The sequence below is a fragment of the Quercus robur genome, chromosome 4 (assembly GCF_932294415.1).
Source record: "Quercus robur chromosome 4, dhQueRobu3.1, whole genome shotgun sequence".
Classification (NCBI taxonomy): domain Eukaryota; kingdom Viridiplantae; phylum Streptophyta; class Magnoliopsida; order Fagales; family Fagaceae; genus Quercus; species Quercus robur.
Window position 1 is genome coordinate 46,346,006 of NC_065537.1, and position 25,254 is coordinate 46,371,259.

General features: G+C 32.2%; 1 protein-coding gene and 1 pseudogene across 1 annotated transcript; one reads left to right on the top strand and one right to left on the bottom strand.

Annotated features, from left to right (window-relative positions):
• Positions 1-250: 250 nt before the first annotated feature.
• LOC126722305 (transcription repressor OFP13) lies at positions 251-1,174 on the bottom strand. Its single transcript, XM_050425459.1, has one exon. The coding sequence runs from the start codon at positions 1,032-1,034 to the stop codon at positions 348-350; it is 687 nt and encodes a 228-aa protein (XP_050281416.1). The 5' UTR covers positions 1,035-1,174; the 3' UTR covers positions 251-347.
• A 17,038-nt stretch (positions 1,175-18,212) lies between these two features.
• LOC126724465 (putative pentatricopeptide repeat-containing protein At1g26500) lies at positions 18,213-19,876 on the top strand (annotated as a pseudogene).
• Positions 19,877-25,254: the final 5,378 nt, after the last annotated feature.

Genomic DNA, 25,254 nt, shown 5'->3' on the forward strand with positions numbered 1-25,254 from the left:
TTTTTACCAAACGAGCCAAAAGGTTTTAAAAACAGTCTTAACAGAAAATGTGTGTGAAATGTGAAATAATGAGTATGAAATAAAATTTACTGTAGGAAAAAAAAAATCAGGATTACTATTCTAAGTTTTGCCAAACAATAATTAGACCTAAGAGTAAGACCAATACCCTTCCCACCCACTCTCACCCCCTTTGCAGTTCAGGGACAGAGCATTGATATTGCATTTAAGAAAGCAGTATAAGTCATAGATAGAGAAAGAGAGAAAGCGAGAGAACTTTGATATCTCAATATATTGTCACTATTTTTTAACCTGCTAAATATACACAAAAGTGATTGATACATTAAAAACTAAGACATTACCATCTGTTGTACTTCTATCTCTTCTATCTCATTCTGGCCCACAGAAGAACATAATGGAGAAGAAGGAAAGGAAGAAACAGCAGAAGAATAAGAAGTTGAATCAGAACAAGAAGTGGAAGAAAGACTAACAAGCAGATCCACAAAGGCTCCAACTATGAACCCATGATTCTTCTTTCCATTCATCTTCAAATAGCACCCTAGCAACTCTTCCAAGCACTCCCAATCTTTCAGCCCATGAGTTTCAACCATCTCCTCCATTGACCTTCTGAAATCAATGTATGGATCGTCAGAGTCCATTGCCAACACCACACTTTCTTTAAATGGAATCCCATCATCCTTTGGTTTCACCAAGATCGAGCTTGTGTCCTCAGGCTCAAAAAACAGCCTCTCAGACCTCACCCCACGAACTAGCATCTCCAATGACTCACCATTATCCAAGTCCTCAGACTCGGTTGAAAAGCTTGCAGACTCAGAAGAGGTTGTGAACCAAGACTCAGGTGTTTCAACCCCATCAATATTAGGGTCAAAGAACATGGAGTTCACAGTCTTGAACATGTCATCTCTAGCTCGGAAAGAAAGGGTCCTTGGCTCCTTACATGAGGGCCATTGCCATGGCTGCTTTGTTGTTTCTTTGTTCTTGAAAAGAGAAGGCAACTTCATGATCTTCTTGCTCATTGGATCTGGAACAGCTTGTAGAGATGTGGGCTTGAATGATTTTTTGGGATTGTGAATGTGTCTTGTTTTCAATGGGGGTAGGTGTTAAATGTGATCGGTGGGAGGTTTTTCAGTATGATATTTAAAGGAGAAGATGATTGAAAATGAGACTGGTAGGGCCTGAATTGCTGTGTGTATTTAATTGTAGGTTTGAGAAATTTAATGTTATTTAATGCTCTCTCATACCAACCGAAAAAACAGTACTTTTGTCAACTTAATTTTTTTTGTTTTAACATTGAAATATGATTAATGCTACAATGCATTATTTATTTTATAAATTAACGTTTTATAAATATATAGTTAATATGGCTGTTGTGACATAGTAAGTTGCAGTTATCAAAAATTCAACTCATGGTTTTTGACATAGCCCCATGTTTTACTTTCGTGTGTTTCCTGATATCAGTGAATACAACATAACCCATGCGGCCATGCCTCTAAATTTTCTGCCTCATACAGTGGTTTAGAGCTAGTATTGATATTTGAAGATGGACTTTTTAAAATAATAATAAAATCAAGAGTCTTGTATCTCAGTTGTATTATCTGATTCTTCTAATAAAAAAATTTTGGATTCAAATTTTCCTCTCACTTATTGGTAACCGGAACCACATCCTTATTGACAAATAATACATAATTTTGTTTCATTGATAAAATATAACAATATCTCTTGAACTTGAAGTAAAGACAGGATTACTTAAGGAGAAAAATTTAACCCATGAAATAAATGTTTCATTGTATAGATGTTGTGGACGTTACTAAGGCTAATGTCTTTGTTGAGTCAATTTAGTTCCAATTTTAAACAGCTCTTCCTTTTAGCATGTTTTGATTATTATAGAAATTGGAAATGACACAAATTGTCATTTTTCCAAGTTCATATTGCAAAGAAGAGAGCAGATATTCCTCAAAAACAAAACAAGAAGAGAGCAGATAATTTCTTTAAAGGCTCAGAATAAAGGAAATTTTGAAGAGGCATAATTCATGTGAGTGGTTTAAAAGGGAACGGTTGAAATCACATATACATGTCCTTGCCCATATATTTATGAGGAGGGAAGATTGAATCCTCAGAGACAGGGCCTCTCATTTATTAGGTACTTGCTATTGTTCTACCTTATTCCCCTCAAGGCCACGTTACAAATCACCACCCCATGTCTTTAATAACCCTTTGGATTTTATTTTTCTTTAATAATAGTAACTGTATGGAAAGTGAAATTTAAATCAATGACCACTGTTATTAGGTATAATCCCTAAGTTATTGTGAATTTAATTAATGGTAACTGTTGTGTTTATATCATTTGTTGGGGACATTGACAACACACTGAATAAGTGACTCAACGGTTAAAGATTAATAAATATCCAATTATAAGTTGTAATGCACATTTAAAAAAAAATAAAATACAAATATTAATGATTTATTGACTTACACGAACAAATTTATTGTGGTTGTTTCTGTCATTTTAGATATGGAGAAAGTTAACAACTGCCCTAACCCTAAGCTTAGGGTATTCATTTAAATAATATTTTTAAGGGACAAAACTTATGTATAATACATTAGGTATTGTTCTCTAGATTCCCTTCTTAAGATTTTACCATATAGCTACTTAACTAAAAATCACATTTCTATTCCATGAGAATAATCACATGGCAAAATTTTAAGAGGAGAACCTATGAAACAGTACCTAAGTACTATACTTAAGTTTTGTCCATTTTTAAAAGTTTTTTAAGAAAAAATAATAATTAATTTTTTAACAACTTTGTATATTTCTCATAAAATTAGTGTCAAAATTTTTCTAAAATTATAACAAATGAGTCTTCTTAGAGTGTGCATAACCAGACCACATATATATATATATATATATATATATATATATATAACTATTTTTTTTTTTTTTTGTACTTTTATTTTTAACTTATGTGAATCTTATGACTGGTAACAAAAGTTGACTCTTTTGCCAAATGGTATTGCATCCGATGTGATACCCGTATTACGTCTAAATCGCCCTTATACAACTCAATCAGTGTCATATGAGGTATCAAAAATTATCACCATGAACCCTTTTGTTTTTTAATGTTTCACTCCATTAGTTTGATATGACATTTTATATTACTAAAACTAATGCGTCATTTTGATGACTTTTTTTGTTTTGATGGCATATTGATATGACTTTTTATGTCAACTAATACTAAAAATCCAAGAAGTCTAAAGTCACTCTAAACAACTATTTGTCTATTTCTCCACCTTAATTTAATGTGCTTCAAATTTCTACAAAATTTTCCACTTTACCATATTTTGGAGGGGCTTGATTTTACAAAAGTTCATACGATGTATTAGCTTACGTTGATTACTAATTGTTTATTGTGCTTCTTTTCACAATTCTAGCCCTACTTTGGATAAGTCACTAAAATTCTGTCTTCCGATTATAATATAAAATGTTTTTTTTTTAATTTTTTTTAATTATTAAGTGGTTATAGTTATAGGTGGTGTGTATGCGATACAACTAAAATTGTGTTCTCTAAACTTGATTTCAATCAATGTGTATGTACGATAGTATATAACTCAGTGTATAATAATAATTGACATAAATTTATACACACAATTGGTCAGTAAGGATGTGAAAGAATCTTTGATACCTCAAGATCGACAAGCCATTTGCCAAGTCACCACCATCAAAATTTGGAATAGGCTTTTGTTAACGAGTGTTTTTGTGCACTCATTAAGAAAGTTTCAAATGGATCTCACCTACATTAAATAGCAAAAGTTAATTAAAAAAAATACTCTTTAAAATAAAAGTAACTAAATTTTTATAAAATATTGTGGTAATAGTTACACACTATGTATATCAATTGAAATCTTATTTTGAAAACACAATTTCAATTATAATTATAGGATCGAATCATGTTTATAAAACACAATTTCACAATTATAATTAAAATCATATTTCAAAACATGATTTTAGTTGAGTATGTACAATAGTGTATAACTGAGCATGCAAAACAATAATTAGCGCAAATATCATGAACATAGGACCCTTTGAATAATTTTCAATCTTTGTGTTAGTTATAGGCCATCCATTGCTGGCATTACTGCAACCATAGTTCTATCGGACTGATAGGATCTACCAATCAAGTTGACTCCTAGAATAGTTCTCTTCTGGACATAGAAACTCTATACCCTACAATTACATGTCATTGTTTAGAGATGTTTCTGTTCCTTGTTGGTACGTATGTTTGTAATTGTACACATTGTTCATGTGCATGGGCCCCTGTATTCTTTAATTTATAGTTATTTTTGTTGTACATATGTAGCCACTTTTCCATCACCATATTGAGATTGAGGGTGACCTATAGTGGGGCAACCCCGATTGTTAGCTCATCAAATCATAGAGGAGTCCTTGGACAGTGCCAAAAAATGGTGGAGCCTCGCACATTATGTCACAGACAAATCGTAACAGATAGTTTAGGAATACTGGCGAATTACAATGCTACATGAAAGTAATCGTCAGAAGATGACCTTTCTAGTTTCTACTTGTGGACAAACACCATGTGTACAATTATAATCATATGTGTGTGTTTGTGTGTGTGTGAAAGTGAAAGTGAATGTGAAACTAGTTGAAAAATAACTGGTTAAAGTTTGTTAAAAAAAACGTATAGAGCTCAATCTTCTGGTTGTAATAGATTGTCTTTTAATTTTTTCTTATCTGTCTTATTACTTGTTTGCTTTACTGGTTGGAATATTTTCAGTGCTGGTAGTGTGTCATATTGACTTTTTGAATTTTGCTATTGCTTGAAGTTTGACTGTACGTTTGAGAGGCTTCTGTGCTGATAATTGTTAATTTCTATGGTGTTGCTGTTTTTGTGGCTTTGTATTTGTCCAGTGCTTTAATAAAATTTTCAATCACATTCATCTAAAGATAATAATAATAACCGGTTCATTTTCAAGTATATGTCATGCATACTTTATGAACTATTATCAATTGAGGAAGCTTAATTTATTTGCAACTCAGACTATAGAGGAAAGTGTGGTTAAACAAAAGAGACCAATTAGTATATTTTATGGAAACTTTCCTATTATTGAATGAAGAAATGAGATATGGGATTTGGGATCAAATCCTGTGAAGTGTGGGGGTAAAGGTTAGGGTTCAAGTTTCCAAGAGGGAGTTTCACATACATATACATTTAAATTAGATTATAGTATAATTTCTATCTTGTATGAAAAAATATATATTTTTCTTGACATGATACTAAAAGGTTATTATTATAGAATAGAAACTGAAGAGTTAACTCCTTAAAACTGGGCCAATAAACAAGTTGTATCAAACAAACTCAACGAGTTATTTAATTAACTTATTTTTTCTCATACATAATAAACACTGTGTGACTAAAAAAAATTGTGGTACTCTAAATCTACATTAATAATTAATGATTAAATTATAGTTGGAATTATATTATTTGAGTTATTTAGATAAAAGAGGTTCTAATTAATTTAATTGGTAAAATCTCTTGTTATCAAATAAGAAACTTAAAGTTCAAACTAGTTTGTTTGGGATGTGATGAATAGTTTAACTTATTTGAGTTTCTAGCTTTTTTGTACCATTCATGAGTCTCATTATAATATTCAGTTAGTTTTTAACTTTTTTTTCTACACTTTCAACAAAAAGTTTTTAGTTTCAACTAAATAAGTTGTTCCCAAACGGACTAGCCTTTGCCAAAAACCAATTAGTGTATTGGACTTAATGATATAGAGTAATCATTATAAAGTAAGCGTCATAGATTGAAATTTTATCGCATTTATATAAACAAATTAATAAATAAGAGTTATTTAGATCATATGATTTTCATTTTTTAACTTATAAAAATTAGATTCACCAACCTTGTATTGTCAAAAATTATATATAATTTATACGATAGAATTGTCTATATAATATCATTAATAAATTACAAATATTAATTTGATATGTTATGAATATATAACAAATATACATAATTCAAATCTCAAGTTTCCATGAGCATATTTTTATATATGTATGAGCATATTGTTATATATGTATACATATAAAGATATATATTTATATTATTATAAACATTTTTAAATCAAGTCTTATATACTCGTTAGCTTGTTTGCAAATACATCATTATTTTTATGTTCAGCTTGTTTAAAAATCGAATCCAAACTTAAGTTTAAACCTAACTAGTTTACTAAATAAATAAATATAAACAAGTTTTTTTTTCAAAGAAAGCTTGAGTTGGATACATTTCAACACTACTTAAAACATCCGAAAAACTATAAATAAACTATCATATCTTAAAAAGAAGAAGATTAAAAACAAAAAATTGAAAGATATTCTATAGACATCGGCAACTGAAGCGGTTCCTTAAAATGTTAAGAAATTAAAACTGTAAATAAGCTAGTTTTGGAATTGGATTCTTATAATGATTCTCTAGCTCTTGTTTTCTACTTCTGTCTAAGTCTGCTCACTGCTGTATAATTATGCATCTACAAATAGGTCATTTCATTTTCATAGGTAGTTGTTTATATTACTGTTTGGTCGCAGTCATTGAAATAGTGTTTCAAGCTTTGTTCTATTCTAGGAAGTTTCCTTTCAATTTCAAGTCTCACAAATTGCTTTCCAAGCATTGTCTCACATCACATCACTACAAATTGCTTTCCAAGCATTGCTCAATGCCACATAAGTTCACAGCTTTATAATCTTACTAAATAAAGGAATTTCCAAAGGGTACATTATATTACATGTCGTCTCTCTAATGGATTCTATAACAATCATATGTATTGGTACATCCAAATATATACATCTCTATATATAACATAGTGAAAAATTCTAGAGATAAAGGGGGAAAATGTACTTATTTCTATACCAATTACACAGTCACATAATTGATGAATTATCGAGTCTATTTTATTGTCGAAATGCCGATGAGAAAAAGATCCATATCTAAATAGAATTACCCTAAGAAAACATATTAAATTCATGCTCGTGCAATTAAGATATCCTTGTGTCGGAATCTAGATCATATTGTCTTCCAAATTATGGATTAATCTTGAAGCGAAATGATTGTAATTGAACTGTGTTGTCTCCTGTCTACCACATTCATGATTGGCTCAAGGCATCCATGGATGGTGCACATGCTTCGTTGACACTCTATGATTGACTGCTAGCCATGATTTTTTAAGCAATAATTTACTATGCAAATTAAGTTCAATTAATTTTCTTAGAGATTATGAAAGACAACCACCAAGCATATATACGGTCCCAATTTGAAGATTTGCTTCCAAGATCCTCTTAGCCCCAAACAATGCATTGAGAATACAGATATATTCTGTGTACAAATCAATTCAATGAATTGGAACTTAAAAGCAATAAATGACCAACAAAGGCACTGGACCACACTTTAAAATTTAGTGGTAATTTAATCCAAGAGGTTGGCTAATTGCATCAAGTCTAAAGTTTAAAACTTTCAAAAGCTTGGTAGCTCAACTGCCACCTCTCGGTGTCTCTAACGAAAGCATCTAGGATCATTACCAACTCAACCCCTAAGCAATTCAAGCAATTGCCTAGGACCCAAGTTAAAAAAAAAAAAAAAAAAAAAAAAAAAAAAAAAAAAAAAAAAATGCCCCATAATTTTGCTCTTAGGTTTTCTTTTCCTATTTTTGTTTGGATGGAGTCGGTTCCACTAGACCTCCATGACTATCATGTTGCCGATTTAATGGCTTTTAAATAAAATAATGTGATGCATTTTTCTTCTAAAAAAAAGGTATAATGCTATAATATTAATTTATATTACAACCCAAAATAAAATATATTACATATTTAGTTTTTCTTTTCTCTTTTGAGAAAAGTGTTTTTCTCCCTATCTCACTTACAAAATTCATTTCATCATTTACCCCAAAAAAAATCCTTTCATATTTCCATGAAAAATACTCAATAATTAAAATATAAATACACAAGAATATTTCACTTAAAATATTGTTGAGGTGGCCAACCTAACTAGGATTCAAATTCCCCTACCCTCATTGTAACTATCAAATTATCGAAATTTAAAAATAAAATTCAAAATTTATAATTTCAAATTATTAATGTTAACTTAAAATAAATAAATTAAAATAAATTTTTTAAAAAAAAGGTGAGTTTATGGTGAAAACTACCACCTGCTCTTGTAGACGGGCCGGTATTTCCACATGCACAAGTTCAAGGGAGGCGAGGGGTTCGAACTAAAAAAACAAAACAAAACGGCCAATTCATATGTAAATAATATAATAAATAAGCTCAATGCAATGAATATGCCACCATAATTTGGGATATTTTGCATCTAGAAGCATCAACTGAACTAAAGGATATAACTTAGCAGTCTTTTAGTGTCTAAATAAGCCTTAAGTATAGTTTGCTTCTTCTTTCTTTTTTTTCTTTTTCTTTTTTTTGGGAGAAAAAAGTATGTATAGTTTGCTTTAAGTGTTCATTATTTTCTTGGGGGGAGGGGAGTGAGGAGGGGGAAGCTAGAAGTAACTCGGCATCGATACAATTGAGACTAAAGTCAAAATCTATCATTTATTTTGTAATTATTTCTAAACTTTATAGGGCTTTCTGACCAGATTCATGGCTATAACCATCTCATGGGATTAGCTTGGTTGATTTTTTGGGTTCAAAAGCCTAAATTTTTTACCAAATTTAGATTCTTACTCAATCTTTAATGGCTAGTTTGGATGGAGGGGGAGAGATTCTAATTTTTGGCCAACTTTACCCTACTCCCCCCAATCAAAATGGCCATAAAAAAATTGTCATTGTCCTTATAATTACTTGATGTGTCAAATGAGGGATCAGTGTCGAGAGATTTATTAAATTCTTAAAGACCTTTCGATAATGCATCAAGCCAAAAAGAAAATAATGAAAATTAAGTCATTTCCCTAAAACTTTTGTGGTGGTTTTAAATTAAATTTTAAACTTTAAGAATTTTCATTTAAAATTAATATATTTCTAATTCATTCTAATCCACTCCGTCAATGAATTCACTACAAACCAAAAGTAAAAGAAAATTTTTAAGTCAACTGCATTTGAAACTAAAGGATGTGTACATATGCACATGAAGTCGAACCGGTGCTTTACAACCCAGGAAAAAGATATGACTTACAAAATAATTACATTTTCATTAAGCGGTGTTTACTATTAAAATTTTTAAGTTATATAGGACCCGTTTGGTATATGTTTTTAAACAACAGTTTTCAATTTTTTTGAAAATATGTGCAAGTAAAAATGTGTGTGAAAATATGTGTAATATTGTTTAAAAACTAAAAACATATGTTTAAACACATATATCAAACAGGGCCTTAATCCTTTTAGTGCCAGAATATCACATACGATTCACATGAAAGGATTTTCTGCAAATGAACTCTAATTATAGTATAGTTGGATTTTGGTTCCTATTATTTAATAATGATCCCTAAAGGGAAGAATTGTTGTGACAATTTTCGAAATTTTAAAATTTTGATTGAAGCAATTTTAATTTCTAGGATTTTATTCGAAATAAAATATCCCCCAAGTATGGAGAATACCGGAATAGTATAATCAATCCCAAAAGTCTGTGTAAGCTTAATAAAATTTTGATTCTCAAAAAAAAAAAAAAAAAAAAATCCCAAAAAAATAGAAAGAAAAGAAAGTGAAACAAATCAAAGTTGGCATGCGGCAAGGTAGAAATTGCACGTGCTAGGCCCTCTACTGAGTTCTGACCAGATTCGGACATACATTTCAAGAAATTCATCCTGACCACATCTAACTCGGTTTTCGCTCCCACTGCAATAGTTTACCAATCATTATAATCTTTTTTTTTTCTTTTCGTAATAAATCAATCATTATTATAATATAATCATGTAAAGTTGTGTATTGGCATAAAGGTACCCGTTACTCTAAAATCATCATGTATCTTACTAATAAATACGCAAAAATTAATAATAATTATATACATATGTTAGCACAAAATTTCTCCTAATCGATAAGGACAAGTGCAAGGGGTCCTAAATAAAGCACAAGTTGCCATTTTGAACAATGACTTATTCGTCTCCGAACTCCATGCAAAACAAAATGAAATCATCAATATATATTTGGATTCTTGGGATTCTTTTTTAATGATTATTATTTCTCTAATTTCTAAATTTTATTGGCTTGATTCAAAGTACATGCTTTAAGTCAACGGTGATGTCCTGACTGTGCATTATAAATATTCATTAAGCAGAGAAATAATCAAACATCCCATTTCTTTTTGTACAGGGAGCACGTGGAATGTCTAAAGAAAATGGAAATAAACAGTAATTGGTGGAAGTGCAAGAATATGCAGAATTTCCTTTGTTAAAAAAAAAAAAAAATGAACCAATTCGTAGCTGTACATAAATAGTTTAAGCTTTGATAAATAGAAAGCTCATTCATATTTGTTTGTTTATAAATAAATTAAGTTTTAATTTTAGTTTTAGGGTTTTTTAATAAATGAGTCAAGCCCAAGCAAAAACAAAAAAAAAAAAAATCCTTCACAAACAACTAAGCCTAAGCTTGTTTATAGGTTGATAAATAAATATATATCTTACTGAGCCTTTAATTAATTGGGAGTTATGACACTCAAATTTTTAGACTTTTTACAAGCTCGAGTTTGAACATTATTCCTAGACTTAGTATGAGCTTGAACTAAGCCTGAACATTTTACTTATGTCATTAAGGTGAGCTCCAGCATTCACAAGTTACAAAACCTGGCTTGTGTAGAGTCCTACGTGGGTGGTGAGTTTAGTAGTCTACTCTTGAGAGTTGAGACGTTGACATCTTTCAGAATATCTCACTAGTAGTTAAAAAGTAGATTAGTTTGACCAAACGGCTAGGATACCACTTACCACTTCTTCGATTTTTTTTTTTTTTTTTTAATATAGGAAATGTTAATAGATACTCTAAATCCATACATTTATTAGCAAACCATTTTAGGAAAAATTTTATGAAAATAAATAATGTTTTGACAATTTTTTCTATTTTCCGTAAAAATATTGTCAATTAACTTTCTTAAAATGAATTGTTAACAATTGTCCTAAGAACAACCTATTACCGGGTTTGGAACCAAAAAATATATACACTTTCAACGATTTCAGCGTGCATTCAAGGAAATCTGTTTTCAAAAGTTCATTGAGAGGTGTAGAAAGAGATAAACATACTGTAAAGTTCAGAATGATATTTATTCAACTTCATGGAACCCAAAAAAATAAAATAAAGAAGGAGAAGAAGAAGAAAAAGAAGCAAGGCAATTACTCTAGCAACATGTGGATTAAATAACAGCATTGAATTATCAAGTGCGCTGTACGTACTACTATTATTGCCAGCGTTAATTAAGGCTAGCTCCACATGGTAGCTAAGAACATGGAGAAAATAATGTCCGCAAGCAAGAATGTTCACTGTTTTTGTTCTCCTTATATAATTTTATCTCTTTTGGAAATTTGGCACCTTTGAATAATTCAATTATTCTATATGAATCGCATAAGAAGCAAATTCGACATGTCTGCGCAAGAAGACAAAACAGTTCGAGCATATCAAAAAAATATTTATAAAAATAAAAATAAATAAATTATCCTTTGGTTCGGTAAGTATATGTGCAAGTTAGATACGTTGTCAGGAAACAAGTTTGTCTAACACAGAATTAAGAAATAAGAAAGAAAAGTCTCTCTTGTAACACTGACACGAATGAACATTGAAAACAATGAGGAATTTAGTTTAAATTTTCTTTCTCCCTTTCTTTCTAATGAATATGGCTTTAAGAAGATCGATTAACCTGGAAATTTATTCTTATATTGTTAACTTGCATTTGATAAATTGTCACTCAAGGTTTGGTTCCTATGTTTTTCATTTGAATATATATATTCTCATTGAGTCATAGTTTAGCCACAAGTTGCTTTACCACCCTATAGAATCAGCCTACTTTAATTTAGTGATTTGCACTTAAAACTTATTGTGACAGAAAGATGCTTAAAAGGAAGAAAACCCTGCCTTCGCAGATGACACATGATTCCATGGAGTCTGTACCTAGATAAGATTTCATAGTGTGGTGTTAGGGACTCTTTATTCGGAGAAGGAATCTCATATATGTTTGGAGTGGTGGCTCCAGGAATTGTTTTTAGTGGGATCATTAAAAAAACTTGTATTAAACTTGTATTAGTTGAAAATATTGGCATCATCAAAAAAAAAAAAAAAAAAAAAATGCAATTATATGAAGTTTTACAACTACCTTCTATGAAGTTTCATATTTTAAAATTGTTGCATAATAGTTTTATTATTAATAATACTAAGTACCAACTATGTTTCTTTCAATGTATACAACTGAGCAATTATATTTATTCCTCCACTAATCTCTTATTCGATTGCACAGTGCATTCCTCCACTATTGTTTTGTCTACAGCATTACTCAATTAAGAATTTTTGTTGTGGACTTTTTCCTTTTGCTTTAAAATGTGAAGATAAAACTTGGTGTTGAATAGCAAATTTTTATTTTAGAGTGGTCAAAACAAAAATATAAAAAAATTTATATATAAATTTTGTTCTTTTAACTAGCCCTGGGTTCATTTGAACCCTGAGTTGAATGTGGCGCCACCCTTGTATCTGACAATATGTTCATGGATTTTCATGTTGTAAAGATATAATGTATATTTTAGATGCATGAGTAATTATTTATTAAATCAATCTGAATCACAATTTGAAGGACAATTACCACCTTTTGACAACCAATGATTGAATTGATGGTGCTTATTTATAAGCCAACCTAGAAGCTAGTAATTTCTCAAAAATAAATAAATAAATCTAGAAGCTAGTAAGAGCATCCACAACAGTGGAGCTAAATTTTTAGCAATTTAGCTCCACCAAAAGTTACTTTATCTATTTTACCTATACACATGTTACAGCAGTGGATATATTTTAACTTTTAACATAATAAAATAATATAAACATCACAATAAAATATTATAATTACTACAATAAAATAATATATTTCACTACCAAAAAAAATATTACACCACCAACCTCAACCACCTCTACCATCAACCACAAACACAACCACCACCAACACCACCACCACCACCACCACCACCACTACCGGCAGTCCACAGCCAAAAAAAAAAAAAAACCCACAACGAGCACAAGCCCACTTGCCCACATCAGATCGGAAAACACCAACACCACCACCACCACCACCACTACCGGCAGTCCACAGCAAAAAAAAAAAAAAAAAAAAACCCACAACGAGCACAGGCCCATTGCCACAAACACAAACACAAGCCCACTTGCCCACAACAGATCGGAAAACACCACCACCACTACCACTACTGGCAGTCCGCAGCAAAAAAAAAAAAAAAAAAAAAAAAAAAAAAAAAAAAAAAAAAAAAACCCATAACGACGGCGTGGCTGGGCTGGGCTGGAACGGCGACGGACGGCGTGGGCTGGGGCTGGGACGGCGACAGTGATGAGTGCTTGATGGAGTGAGAGAGATGAGTGAGGGAGATGGAGATGAGTGTTTGATGAGTGAGGGAGATGAGTGCACAGTGAGAAGAAATGGAATAGAGAAGAAATGGAATAAAAGAATGAAAATAATAAGATGAGTTTTATTATTTTATTCGGTAGTGGGAATAAAATTTTTTTTTTTTTTTTAGATGAGTGCTACAGTGCACATCTATAGATAGATGTGCACTGTAGCAAATAAGCTAAATTTTATGGATCTGGCTCCACTGCTGCAAGCCATTTTTGCTATATTGGTGGAGCTAAAATACCATTATAGCTTTTTAGCTCCACTGCTGCAAATGCTCTAACTAGCTATAATTACATATGTAAAATTACAAACAGATATTGCAAGTTAGTTTGCCTCTCTATAAATGCCAAAATCGTATGCATATGTTTTACACACTGTATTTTTCCCATACTCTTCTCATTAATGCAGTTGATTATACTATAAAGAAATATAAAAATGCTATCCATGTAGAACTAGCCTAAATAGCTTAGAGGGTGTTTGGTTCAAGCATTTTCATCAACCAATACTTAGTTTTCATCACTCATTTTCAAAATTTTGTGGGCCCCACACAAACTTGCTTTGTTTAGATTAGTTTCCTAACTCAATTTTCATAACTTAATTCTCAAAAAATTGAGTTTGAGTTATGAAAATTGAAAACAACTTTTTGATGTTTTCAAGTTATAAGAATTGAGTTTCAGTGGCATTTTGTAAAACTAAGCAAATGAGTGGAATCCTTATATTGACTTGTCTAATCACAATGGGTTCAGTTGGCCTCAAATCAATTCTAACCTGTGCTTTCCCTTATCTGCTTCTTCATTTTTTTTTTCTTCTACATAGCTCTCCACCAAACCTCCACTGCTCATACACAAACCACCAGTAACCGCTACCACAAGCCACCACCATAAGTCTCTCGGTTCAAGCTCAACCCAATTGGGCCAAAAATCCTAAAATTTGTCATCGCCACCACTTGAACTAGCGGTGATTTCTTGCTTTCTCACCTTCAGCTTCTCTCTCTAAACCGAACCACCATGGTCAAAAATTTTCCCTCTTCCCACTCCTCACTTTCAGTTCATCTCTCTCTCCTCAATTTTGTAACTTCATGATGTTGGATCTTCAATCTAAGGATTCCTGAGTTTGGATTTGCTATGTTTGTGGGTTTGGGTTTTTGGTGTTGGTGGGTGTGAGTCACAATTTTGGATCATCGATCTATGTTGGTAGGTTTGGATTTTTGGTTCTGGTTATGATTGTGGTTTAAGACTTGGGCTGTGATGGAGGTGGGTTTGTATGGCTGTTGGTGTGGCTGTGGCTGATGGTTGGATTTTGTTTGGCTGTTGGTGGTGATGATGGCTGATCCTACTAGGTTTGCTGTTGTTGATGGAGATGGAGCTAGGTTTAGGTTTGTTGTTTTGGCTGATGGAGCTAGGTGTGGATTTCATCTTCTTCTTATAGAGTCCCACGGGTAACAATTGAAAAAAGTTTGACCCATGTGAATTGTGGGCTCCACATGTTAGAGGTAGAATTGAGTTTTTGTAATGAAATTTTTGTACCCAAACAAATTTCAAAGTGAGTTAAGGTAGAAATAGAGAAGAGATATGAGATATAAGTTTAGACATTTGAGTTATAAGAATAAAGTGATGATAACTGAGTTAGAGTGATGGGCTAAACCAAACAAGCACTTAGATGTTAAGTTATAAAATAAGATATGCGACATTTCCTTGATTTTAGCCACCATCCATTGTGGCATAGATAAACTCTTAAGCTACGAGAATTTTGTAACTTAATCAACACTTCTTAGAATTTCAAACAAACATGACTATGGGTGCAAAAAAATAAATTGAAATTCATTACTCTAAAGGTTTAGGATGACATAAGCTAACCAAAACAATGTAACGGCTTTGAATTTAGGAGGTTTAAAGTAAGGGTTTCTCAACCCATGTTGTGGCATAAGGCAACAATTTAAAGTGTGAAGAATTATTAGTTTCTTCCAATATCTCAATGGTGGTACTTATTGAACATGTCTTTGCAAAAAGTCATCAATTTGATTTTTTTTTTTTTTTTAACAACTTTAGTCTCAATTGAATTGGTTTATTTGTACTAATACCACCATGATCATGCCAAAATCATCAACAACCATGTTATTAGCATGTTAAATGCCTTTCGTACAAAATATGGTCATACTTTTATTTAAAATTTTCAAAGTAATTTAAATAAAGAATAAAAAGTTTTAAAAATTGTAAATGTTAAACAATGACGTTTTTATTGAATACCTCAATTCAGCTTTAAACAGATTTTTTTTTTTTCAAATCTTACTCAAATTTATGGTTTGCAAAAATAGCACCTAGTCTAGGGCCAACTTAATACATTTTGGAGTCGAAGGCAAATGTAAAATATATTGTTATAAGCTATATATGAATTAGAGAGAAAAAAAAATCCAACTTTATATATAATTTAATACAATAATTGGACTATTTTTTACATATATTTATAAAACATATTTTAAAACTTTTAATTATAAAAATATCAAAACAATCCGTATCAAACTAAATATCATATTTTAGACAATCATTGTCTCTCTTAGCAATATTGGACTTCAATAATTGAACAATGGATTTTAATAATGAATTTGTCTCAAAAATTATTAATTCTAATTCTAATTTTGATAGAGAGAGAAAGGAAGAGTGAAAATTTTGGAAGATTTAAATTTTTTACACTCTTAAACTACCCTAAATATAGTGAAACATATTAATAAAATGATAAACAAGACATTTTATCAACTAACAGAAGATATCTTTTTTCTTTTTCTTTCTAAGTGAGAGATCTTACTTTTCTATTAATATAATATCTTTTATTTTAGGAGGCCTTCTTTTATTTGGAGCCTTAGACCATTGCCTAAATGACCTAATGGTTGAAACCTCCTTGGTTTAAATATCATATTAGAACATCCACATCAATGGATGTAAACATTTGCAAAATACAAAAAGTAACCAATTTTACACATTTTACCCCAAAAATCTTCCACATCAGTCCTTCTAAAACTGTGCATATTTACACATTTGCTACAGTAACCATGCATATGTACATAGTTACTGTAGTTGTGTATCCTATTATTTTATTAATTTCTCATTTCAGTACCTTTTTTCTCTCTCTTCTCCATCTGCAAAACCAACTCATACTTCTTCTCTCCCTCATCATCTTCTTCTTCCTCTGATACACACAAACACACCCACAGACAAACCAACACAGAGACACACAAAACCCAAAACCCACCATCTCTCACTGTCTCATAGAACCTGCGAGAGTACCACCACCAAAACACAGATCCCACCATCCACCCCACACCGTCCAACCATCACCACCCAACAGTCACCACCATCACCCGTTAAAACAATCACCACCACCAAAACCCGTTAAAACAACGGAAACCCAAAATCAACCCAAAATCCACAAAAAATCAACTCAATATTAAACCATTAACTGAAAACCCTTAACCCAAACCCAAAATCAAAATCAAATACAAACCCAATGGTAGTAGAGACTTAGCGGATTTGAGAATTAAGGAGAGAGACGAGGGATTTGAGATGCAGAGACTTTAATGAGATTCTGCTCTCAGATGAAGAGAAGGGGGTTAGAGATCTCTCTGAAATCCGCAACCCCTCTTTTCTCTTTGAATGCATATGGAGCCGATGATTTCCTTATGTTTCAATCATCTTCATCTTCTTCATCATCATCATCTTCTCTCTTCCTTATAGTTTTCAAATTGTCAAAAAAAATTATAAAAAAAAAAAGATGTAGAGACTTTGAGGGATGAGAGAGAGGCAAAGGCTTTGTGGGTTAAGTGGGGGTATGTGGGAAATAATAGAAAAAGTGAGGAAAAATATTATTTTAATAAAAAAGTGTGTATAATGGATAAACTAACGTTGGTATTTTGTAAAAGTGATAGTGTAAAATAGAAAAAATAAGTTTTTTGTGTAAAATAGACGGAATCTTTTAAACATACCAATGCGGTTGCTCTTACATCCCTTCTTTTTAAAGTCGAAAGCCAAGTATGACAAAGGGTTTAAATCTTGGAACTTGAACTTCTTCCAACAGACCTTTAACCCAAGAGCCCCCCCTCCCAAATCTGATGTCGCCACATTTTGATTAGGAGATGTCATCCCAAGCCTCTAACCCAATGGCAGTGATGGTTTGTTTCTCTTGTCATGGATTAATCAAAGGTCCCAAGTCACACACCCCTAATCCTTGGGGTAAAGACTAAAGACTTAAAAACAGTCCTCATCCACCATAAGTGGGTGCCCAAAATCCAAGAAGGATAGCTTGCTCAACAAATGAACCAAGCCCAAACTGACCTAGGCTTCTTTTGTTTACTCCTCAGCCCACATTGATGTGAGCTTCCCAATCACCCAGCCCATCTCTTATCAGTACCAACCCAGCCATCATTGATCATACACCAAAAAAAAAATTCCCGCAGAATTCTTTTCCCTCTCTCTCTCTCTCTCTGTGTACTGAAAGAAAAAAAAGTCTCCTGGGCTTATCAATAGCAATGAGTAATCCTAGGTTTACCACACGGGCCTTATCGAGGCTATCGGTCGAACCTTTCTCATAGTGAAACAAATATAACCCACTAAACCCATCATAAACCTCCTCCATCAGACTCTCACCACCACCCCTTTGTCCATTAAGCACCAACTCAACTCACCCACCCCAACTCTCCAACCCCATTGCCACCATTTCAACACTCGACCCAGTCACCCAGATCACCTCCTCCAAGTCTGCACAATTCCTTACCAGAAACAGCACTCCCCAGACCCAAAACTCCACTCCAAGCTCCACTCTTTCCACTCACACCCAACGAGTTCTTCCTCCAAGTCTGCAACAACGAGTTCTTTCAGTACACAGAAACCAACTCACCACATTCACGTTTCATTCAAACCTCTGTCTCCTTCAACAAGCTGCTCAATGTGATTGGTAAGCAAGAAATAGAGTTTTTTTGGGAACTTCTTCACGAGATGGGATGGCGGCGTCTCGCTGATGATAAGACTTGTAGGATTGCGCTTAAGACTTTGGCAGCGGCGAGGGAGTTGAAAAGGTGATTGGAGTTTTTCCACTCTATGAATTCATTTGGGTATGAGTATAGCTTGGAGACTTTGAATAATGTGGTTGAGACATTGTGTGGGTAATAGGGTTGTTGAGGAGGCCAAGTTTGTGTTTTACAAGTTGAAAGAATGGATAAAACCAAATGGGGTTACTTATAAGTGTTTAACAAAGAATTTTTTTGATGTGCGTGATTTAGTTGAGGCTTCAAAGGTTTGGAATTTGATGGTGGATGAAGGTTCCAGCTAGATATTGATGCAGGATGGAAACCCTTTTCAAGATAAATAGGTTTGATGAGGCACTGAAGTTATTTCAGATGATGAGGATTAGATGATTTGGGTGTTTCAACTTATAGGCTTGTGGTTGAGTGGACGTGCGTAGGGGTAAGATTGTGCAAGCATACATGGTGTTTGAAGAAATGCGCCAGAGAGTTGATTCAGGCCGATAATCTGACATTTGTGTTGCAAGTTTCCTGGCTTTTGGAGAGAATGAGAGTTAGAGAGGCTTATAGGGTTGTGGAAGGGATTGAGAAACTGGATATAAGCATGTACCATGGGTTGATGAAGGGGCTTTTGAAGTTGAGAAGGGGAAGTAAAGCAACAAAAGTGTTTAGGGAGATGATAAAAAGGGATTTGGATCCATGGCTGAGATTTAATAAAAATCAATCTGTGGCCTAAAATATGCCACGTCATTTAGGGTCTGTTTGGCAAGTAAGTTCTAACACACATTTTCACATTTTAAACAACATTATCCATATTTTCACACTTTTTTACCCACACGTATATCAAAAACACCCAAACAACATTACTCAAACTCCTCTATCGAACAAGCCCTTAAAATATACTAATTTAACATTTCAAGGAGATGTGAGTCTACAATGGCGTTTCAGGAAGAGAGTGAGGAAAGGAACTGACTCACTCGTGAATTTTGAAACTATTTAGAAGCCACCAAGTATGTAGAGAGGACTTGAGGTGCCTGGATTTGATTACAATAAGTTTTTACATTACTATTCAAATGAGGAAGTTCATGTTATGCTTTTGGAGGTGGCAAAGAAATTGAGAGAGGCAGGGTTGTTTGATTTGGCAGATATATTTGAGAGATATGGGCAGAGAATGGCTACGAGAAACACAAGAAGAAACAGAGCAGTTGAACTTTGAAAACACAATGGAATTTATAGATTATAATTTGCTTCAAGGAGGTTATATCACAAACAACAAATTAAGTTGATATATTGAAAATTGATTTATCAGGAACCTGGTTTTTTATGTTATATTTTCTTAGCAAACTCTGGTTGGACCATCCATTATTGAAACAAAAATCTATCACTGGCCATGTTTAGTGCCGAACTGGTTTAAGGAATTTGTATTTGAAAAACAAACAAACAAACAAACATGCCTAGAATGAACAAATAATTATAAAATAAAAATTGATTCTCTTTTCATTTTCACATATATTTTGTAGATCATTGCAAATGATTATATACCAGTGAGAAATTGTTAATCATATTCAAGTTGAGAGAGATGACACAAGGTTATAAAGGAATAAAGAAAATTATTAATTTCTACTGATTTGATGGCAATAAAGCGAAAGCCCTCTTGATCTGATGGCAATTCAAGGAATTGAGTAGTTATTCTAGAACAGTGGGAAAACCCCCTTAAAATTTCACAATCTAGAGAAAATTTAACATTTGATTGAGAGCTTGATAGAGCTTGATCTCGAAGAAGAATTTAGAAATCCTTGGATATTAAATGGACCAAAGAAGTACAGTAATTTAGGGTTTGAAACAACTTGGCACCAAACAAAACAAGATCTGGCTTAAAATTTATTTTAGTGGATCTAAATCTAATTGTGTATTAACTGTCATGTCTTTTATTTTAAATGACATAGTAATCTGTAGTTTTTGTGTGCCTTTAGATTTGTAAAATTTAATTTAAACTATAAAATGAATCTGATTCAAATGGAGAGTATGTGTTTTGCTCCATCCTTTTGAAATTTTAAGGGATTGATGAAATGTTGAGAGCTCAATAAAGCTTGATCAATAAGTGAGGCTTGAGAAATTCTTTAAGGCGCGTATAGCATCAGACTAGGAAGATTAAAAGAGCTTTTTGCACTAAAAGAACCTCAGTTCGTTTGGCGAAATTGTAAAAGAGTTTTTAACGGGTATATACTATATACTAGTAAAAGAGCTCTATGACGAATTTTGAAAAGCTCAAAGTTTGAAAGTTAGAGCCTATTTGGAACTTTCAGTACTTGACATTTGGTGGAGTGTTCAATTCATTAGAATGAAATGGACTAACAATCCTACATGACAAGCAATAATTGGTCCGTATCAAATACACTTGACATATGCCAATACATTTAATTGTAGAATAAATGTATCATTTAAATTTACTAACTATAGGTCTCTAGCTATTGTCATTTATTTACTTCCTTATCTATATATATATATATATAACCGAAACTTTTGCTGGCACCACAATTTTCCACGTCAGCACAATATTTAAAAAATAAAAAATAAATAAAAATTATAACTCCTCAAAACCCTAGCAACCTTACCCCTCTCTCAAGTTAAGTTAAGAAATATAAAGCCACCGTTTCTGCAAACTCTCTCTTTCTCCAGACGTAGGAAACCCTAAAGCATTCAAGATCTACAAAACCCTAGCAACCTTACCCCTCTCTCAAGTTAAGAAATATAAAACCACGGTTTCTGCAAACTCTCTCTCTCCAGTCTACAACGCACGGTATAAATTTTAGCTTATAAAGTTCAGCTTTTGTAAGGTTAGTTTTGTTTATATATTAATTAATACATAGTACTTTGTTCACCATTGAATATTCATATAATCAATTTCCAATTCAGTGTTCAAGAATTAAACCAAAATTCTAACTACGCTATCATAAAATATTATTATTAGTATGAATTTTATGGAGTTGCAGTGTTCAAGAATTAAACCAAAATTCTTTTAAATTATCTATAATATTTTGTCCTCTGAAAATTTTATCTCTTTGATTTTAGTATATTGTGTTTCTTAAGCTATAGAGAGATTTTCTTTGGTTTTCGCAAACTCTCTCTCTCTCCAGATGTAGGAAGCCCTAAACGCACGATATAGCATTCAAGATCTACAACTCACGGTATAGATTTTAGCTTATAAAGTTCAGCTTTTGTAAGGTTAGTTTGTTTATATATTTAGTCCTTACGTTTAGGTTTAGGTTTAGGTTTTAAGAGATTTATATATTACTACTATGTGGCTGAATTTCCCGTGACATCAGTTTTATATTTTTAACCAAATACATCAAGAAAGCAAGAGAAGGCGCATAAATATTTAGTCCTTACGTTTAGGTTTAGGTTTAGGTTTTAAGAGATTTATATATTACTACTATGTGGCTGAATTTCCCGTGACATCAGTTTTATTTATTTATTTTTTTTTTTAATTTGTTTTATGTAAGGTTAGTTTGTTTACATCAGTTCTTTATCTCAAAGATAAGGCTTTTATTTCTACCGCAAGAACTATTTAGGTATGTATCCCTTGCAAGCACACATGAACTTAAATTGGCTTTTAATATATGCATGCTTTATTATTTTCTAATAGTTTTCCCGTGCATCGCACGGGTTAGCGACTAGTTTTCATAATGCTTAATGTCAAGAAAAAAAATCCTTATTGCAGGTGCCATTAAGTGCTAAGGTTGTTGCACTAATTGCTTGTAACGGGTGGGGTACAGTAAAAGAGTAATTATTCAGTACTTCATGAGTATGACAATGTGATACCCTCTCTTCTCATATAATACTAGAAATCCTAACTTCTTTTTTTTTTTTTTTGAGAATATCCTACTAATTAAATTCATAGTGAACACCATTATTCATAAGAAATGAGGGAGTCTTACAACATGACTTGAAATTACATTAATTTTCTCTTACACCATGATTTTTTAATTCAAAATGATGTCTATTGTAACAAGCGCTAGTTCATTTTTCTTCTTGCTTAGCTAATAATTTATTATGGTTGACGGTTACTCGTCTTCAATTATCCAACGACTTCTATTCAACCAAAACTGATGATTACTCTATCATCATCATCATCATCATCATCATCATCTCTCTCTCTCTCTCTCTCTCTCTCTCTCTCTCTCAAAATTAGAACACAATCTCTATCCATCTCCCTCCATCCAAACATAGGGATAAAACCTTTTCAATTCTTTCAAAAGACATAATTCAATGGAATGCTTTCTCCCACTTTCTCCTCTTCTCTAAAATGTAAAATCTACTCTCACTTTCTCTCTCTATTTTTTTTTTTTTTTAAATTAAGATCTCATTCTGAAGTTCTTGTTTGGTAAGTGACTGTGGATGTGATTGCGAGTCTCCCACTCTTTCTTAGCTTCTCAAAACTGAATCAAAATGAAAATCGAAGAAGGGAAGCTACATAAAGGCGGGAATCTAAAGTGGATCTATGTGTCTCTCTTATGTACTTAGTACTTTGTCATAAATACTGGTGAGATCATTTTCCTCTTAGACTTATCCTTTGTGGTAATTTAGACATGCATAATCATCTACCTATGCACAATGAATAAAAAGTTTCAACATGGGATAACTTTGAGTATGCAATGCATATATAGTGGTTTATGTGATTAGAAAAGGAAGAAATATGAAGGTTTTGGCACTTGCTACAACATAAGTAGTTGCAATTACAAATTTTTTTGGGGTCACTAATAGATCTTTAAAAGAATAGTCCGACCACATGTATTCTTTTCCTTCATTTTAGTCTATTTGAATTCATACTCTCATTTAATTGACATGTCTTTTGTAGCACTTCTACTAATATTGTTTTTGGTCCTCATCTACCTTTTTTCCGTCCCTTAACCTAAATACGCTCACTTTTTCTTACCAGTGCATTAATCGATTTCTTCTAAACATAACTAAACCATCTCAAGTGATTCTTGCTCATCTTTTCATCAATAGTGCCACCCTTATCTTTAAGCCAATTTACTTGTTTCGAATATCTTTCTATGTATTTTCACTTTAAAATTAACATTCTCATTTTAGCTACACTCATCTAATGAATTTGTTGTTTCTTAACAACTCTACATTCAGTAACATAGAACATAAATAATGTTGTAGAAATCTTTTATATATATATATATATATATATATAAAACTTAATAAGTACTCTATGATTACACAATACTTTTGATACGCCACTCTACTTCATCCATCTACTCTTAACATAGATTCAAATCCTCTTCGTTATCTCTCCATCTTTAAAATTATTGATCTAAGATGTTGGAAGGACTACTACCAAAAGGAAAAACTATTTTGATATATCAATCTTCTAGCATAATCCAAAAATAGATAAATAATTCCAACTAAAGAGAAGGCAAGAACATAGCAATGGTTTTCAAGTTTGAAAAGATGTCATAGGAAGTGATTATACACTGATGTAGGAGAGAATTTGAATGTAGTGTTGAAGAACAAAAATGGTATTAATTTGCTAGGTTTATGTCCAATACTCCAATGCAAGAAGTGGGATACAAAACGTGACATGTATCTATTTAGGACACATGTCTTGTCCATGTCACATTTAATGCATTTGAGTAATGAACACAAACCAAACTCATTAGAATTCATGATCAATTTAGGAAAAATAACTATCTAACCAGTTTGCAAATTTTTTTCCATTGAGGTAACAGTTAAAACAATCTTTTCTTTTAATGAAGTTTTGTCTCAAAGAAGATGTCTTAAATGTTGCTTTTTAATTCCAATATCAAAATATAAAAGACTATCATATCAATTAGATGTGTTATTTATTTATACCCTTTAATCACTTCATTATTATTCTAGCACGTTTTTTTTTCCCAAAATTTAGGTTTAGCCTTCTACTAATAAATGAGGTTCATTAAATGAAAATTTTAACTTTTAAATTCAAGAATCAAGATAGGCTGGAGATTTAATTGCTACTTAAGACCACTTATTCTACCAAAAAGCTCAACTTAATAGAAATAATTAATGCAATCACTTAACTACTATTATTCTATCGGGTACAATCATGGAATTTGCCAAAGCTATCAATTGAATCTAAACAGAACAACAGTAACAATTGATATTGCCGAAAAACATTGTGTTGCACATAAGTTTTGACATAAGTAAAACAAAATGATTATAACTGAATTGTCTATCTTCTAAGGCAAAGTCACACCCAAAAGAAGAAACAAAGTACTGCTAACCAAAGCAAGCAATGATTATGAAAATGACAATAAACATAAAAAGGAACATAACTGGAAACTGGAAGATTTTTAAAAGAGACTGAAATTGTTGTTGATGCAAATTAGATCTTCCTTGATCTCTTAGCTGGGTTTTCTCGAAACAAATCCATCAAAGCGTTCTTGCATTTGGGGCATTTGGGATTGGTTGCGGGCACCATGACATACATCAAGCAACAAGTGCATCCCATCACACACAATGATGGCACTTCATCAGCTAGGCTCTTGTGAAGAATATCATCTAGTTTCAAACACAAAGCTAACCTCATATCTTGAGCTGACAATGGGGAAGTGTTTGATTCTTTTGATGACTTGCCTT

What these genes read in the sequence shown, in the direction of transcription:
- LOC126722305 (XM_050425459.1), bottom strand. Translation starts at nt 1,034, where the DNA reads ATGAGCAAGAAGATCATGAAGTTGCCTTCTCTTTTCAAGAACAAAGAA.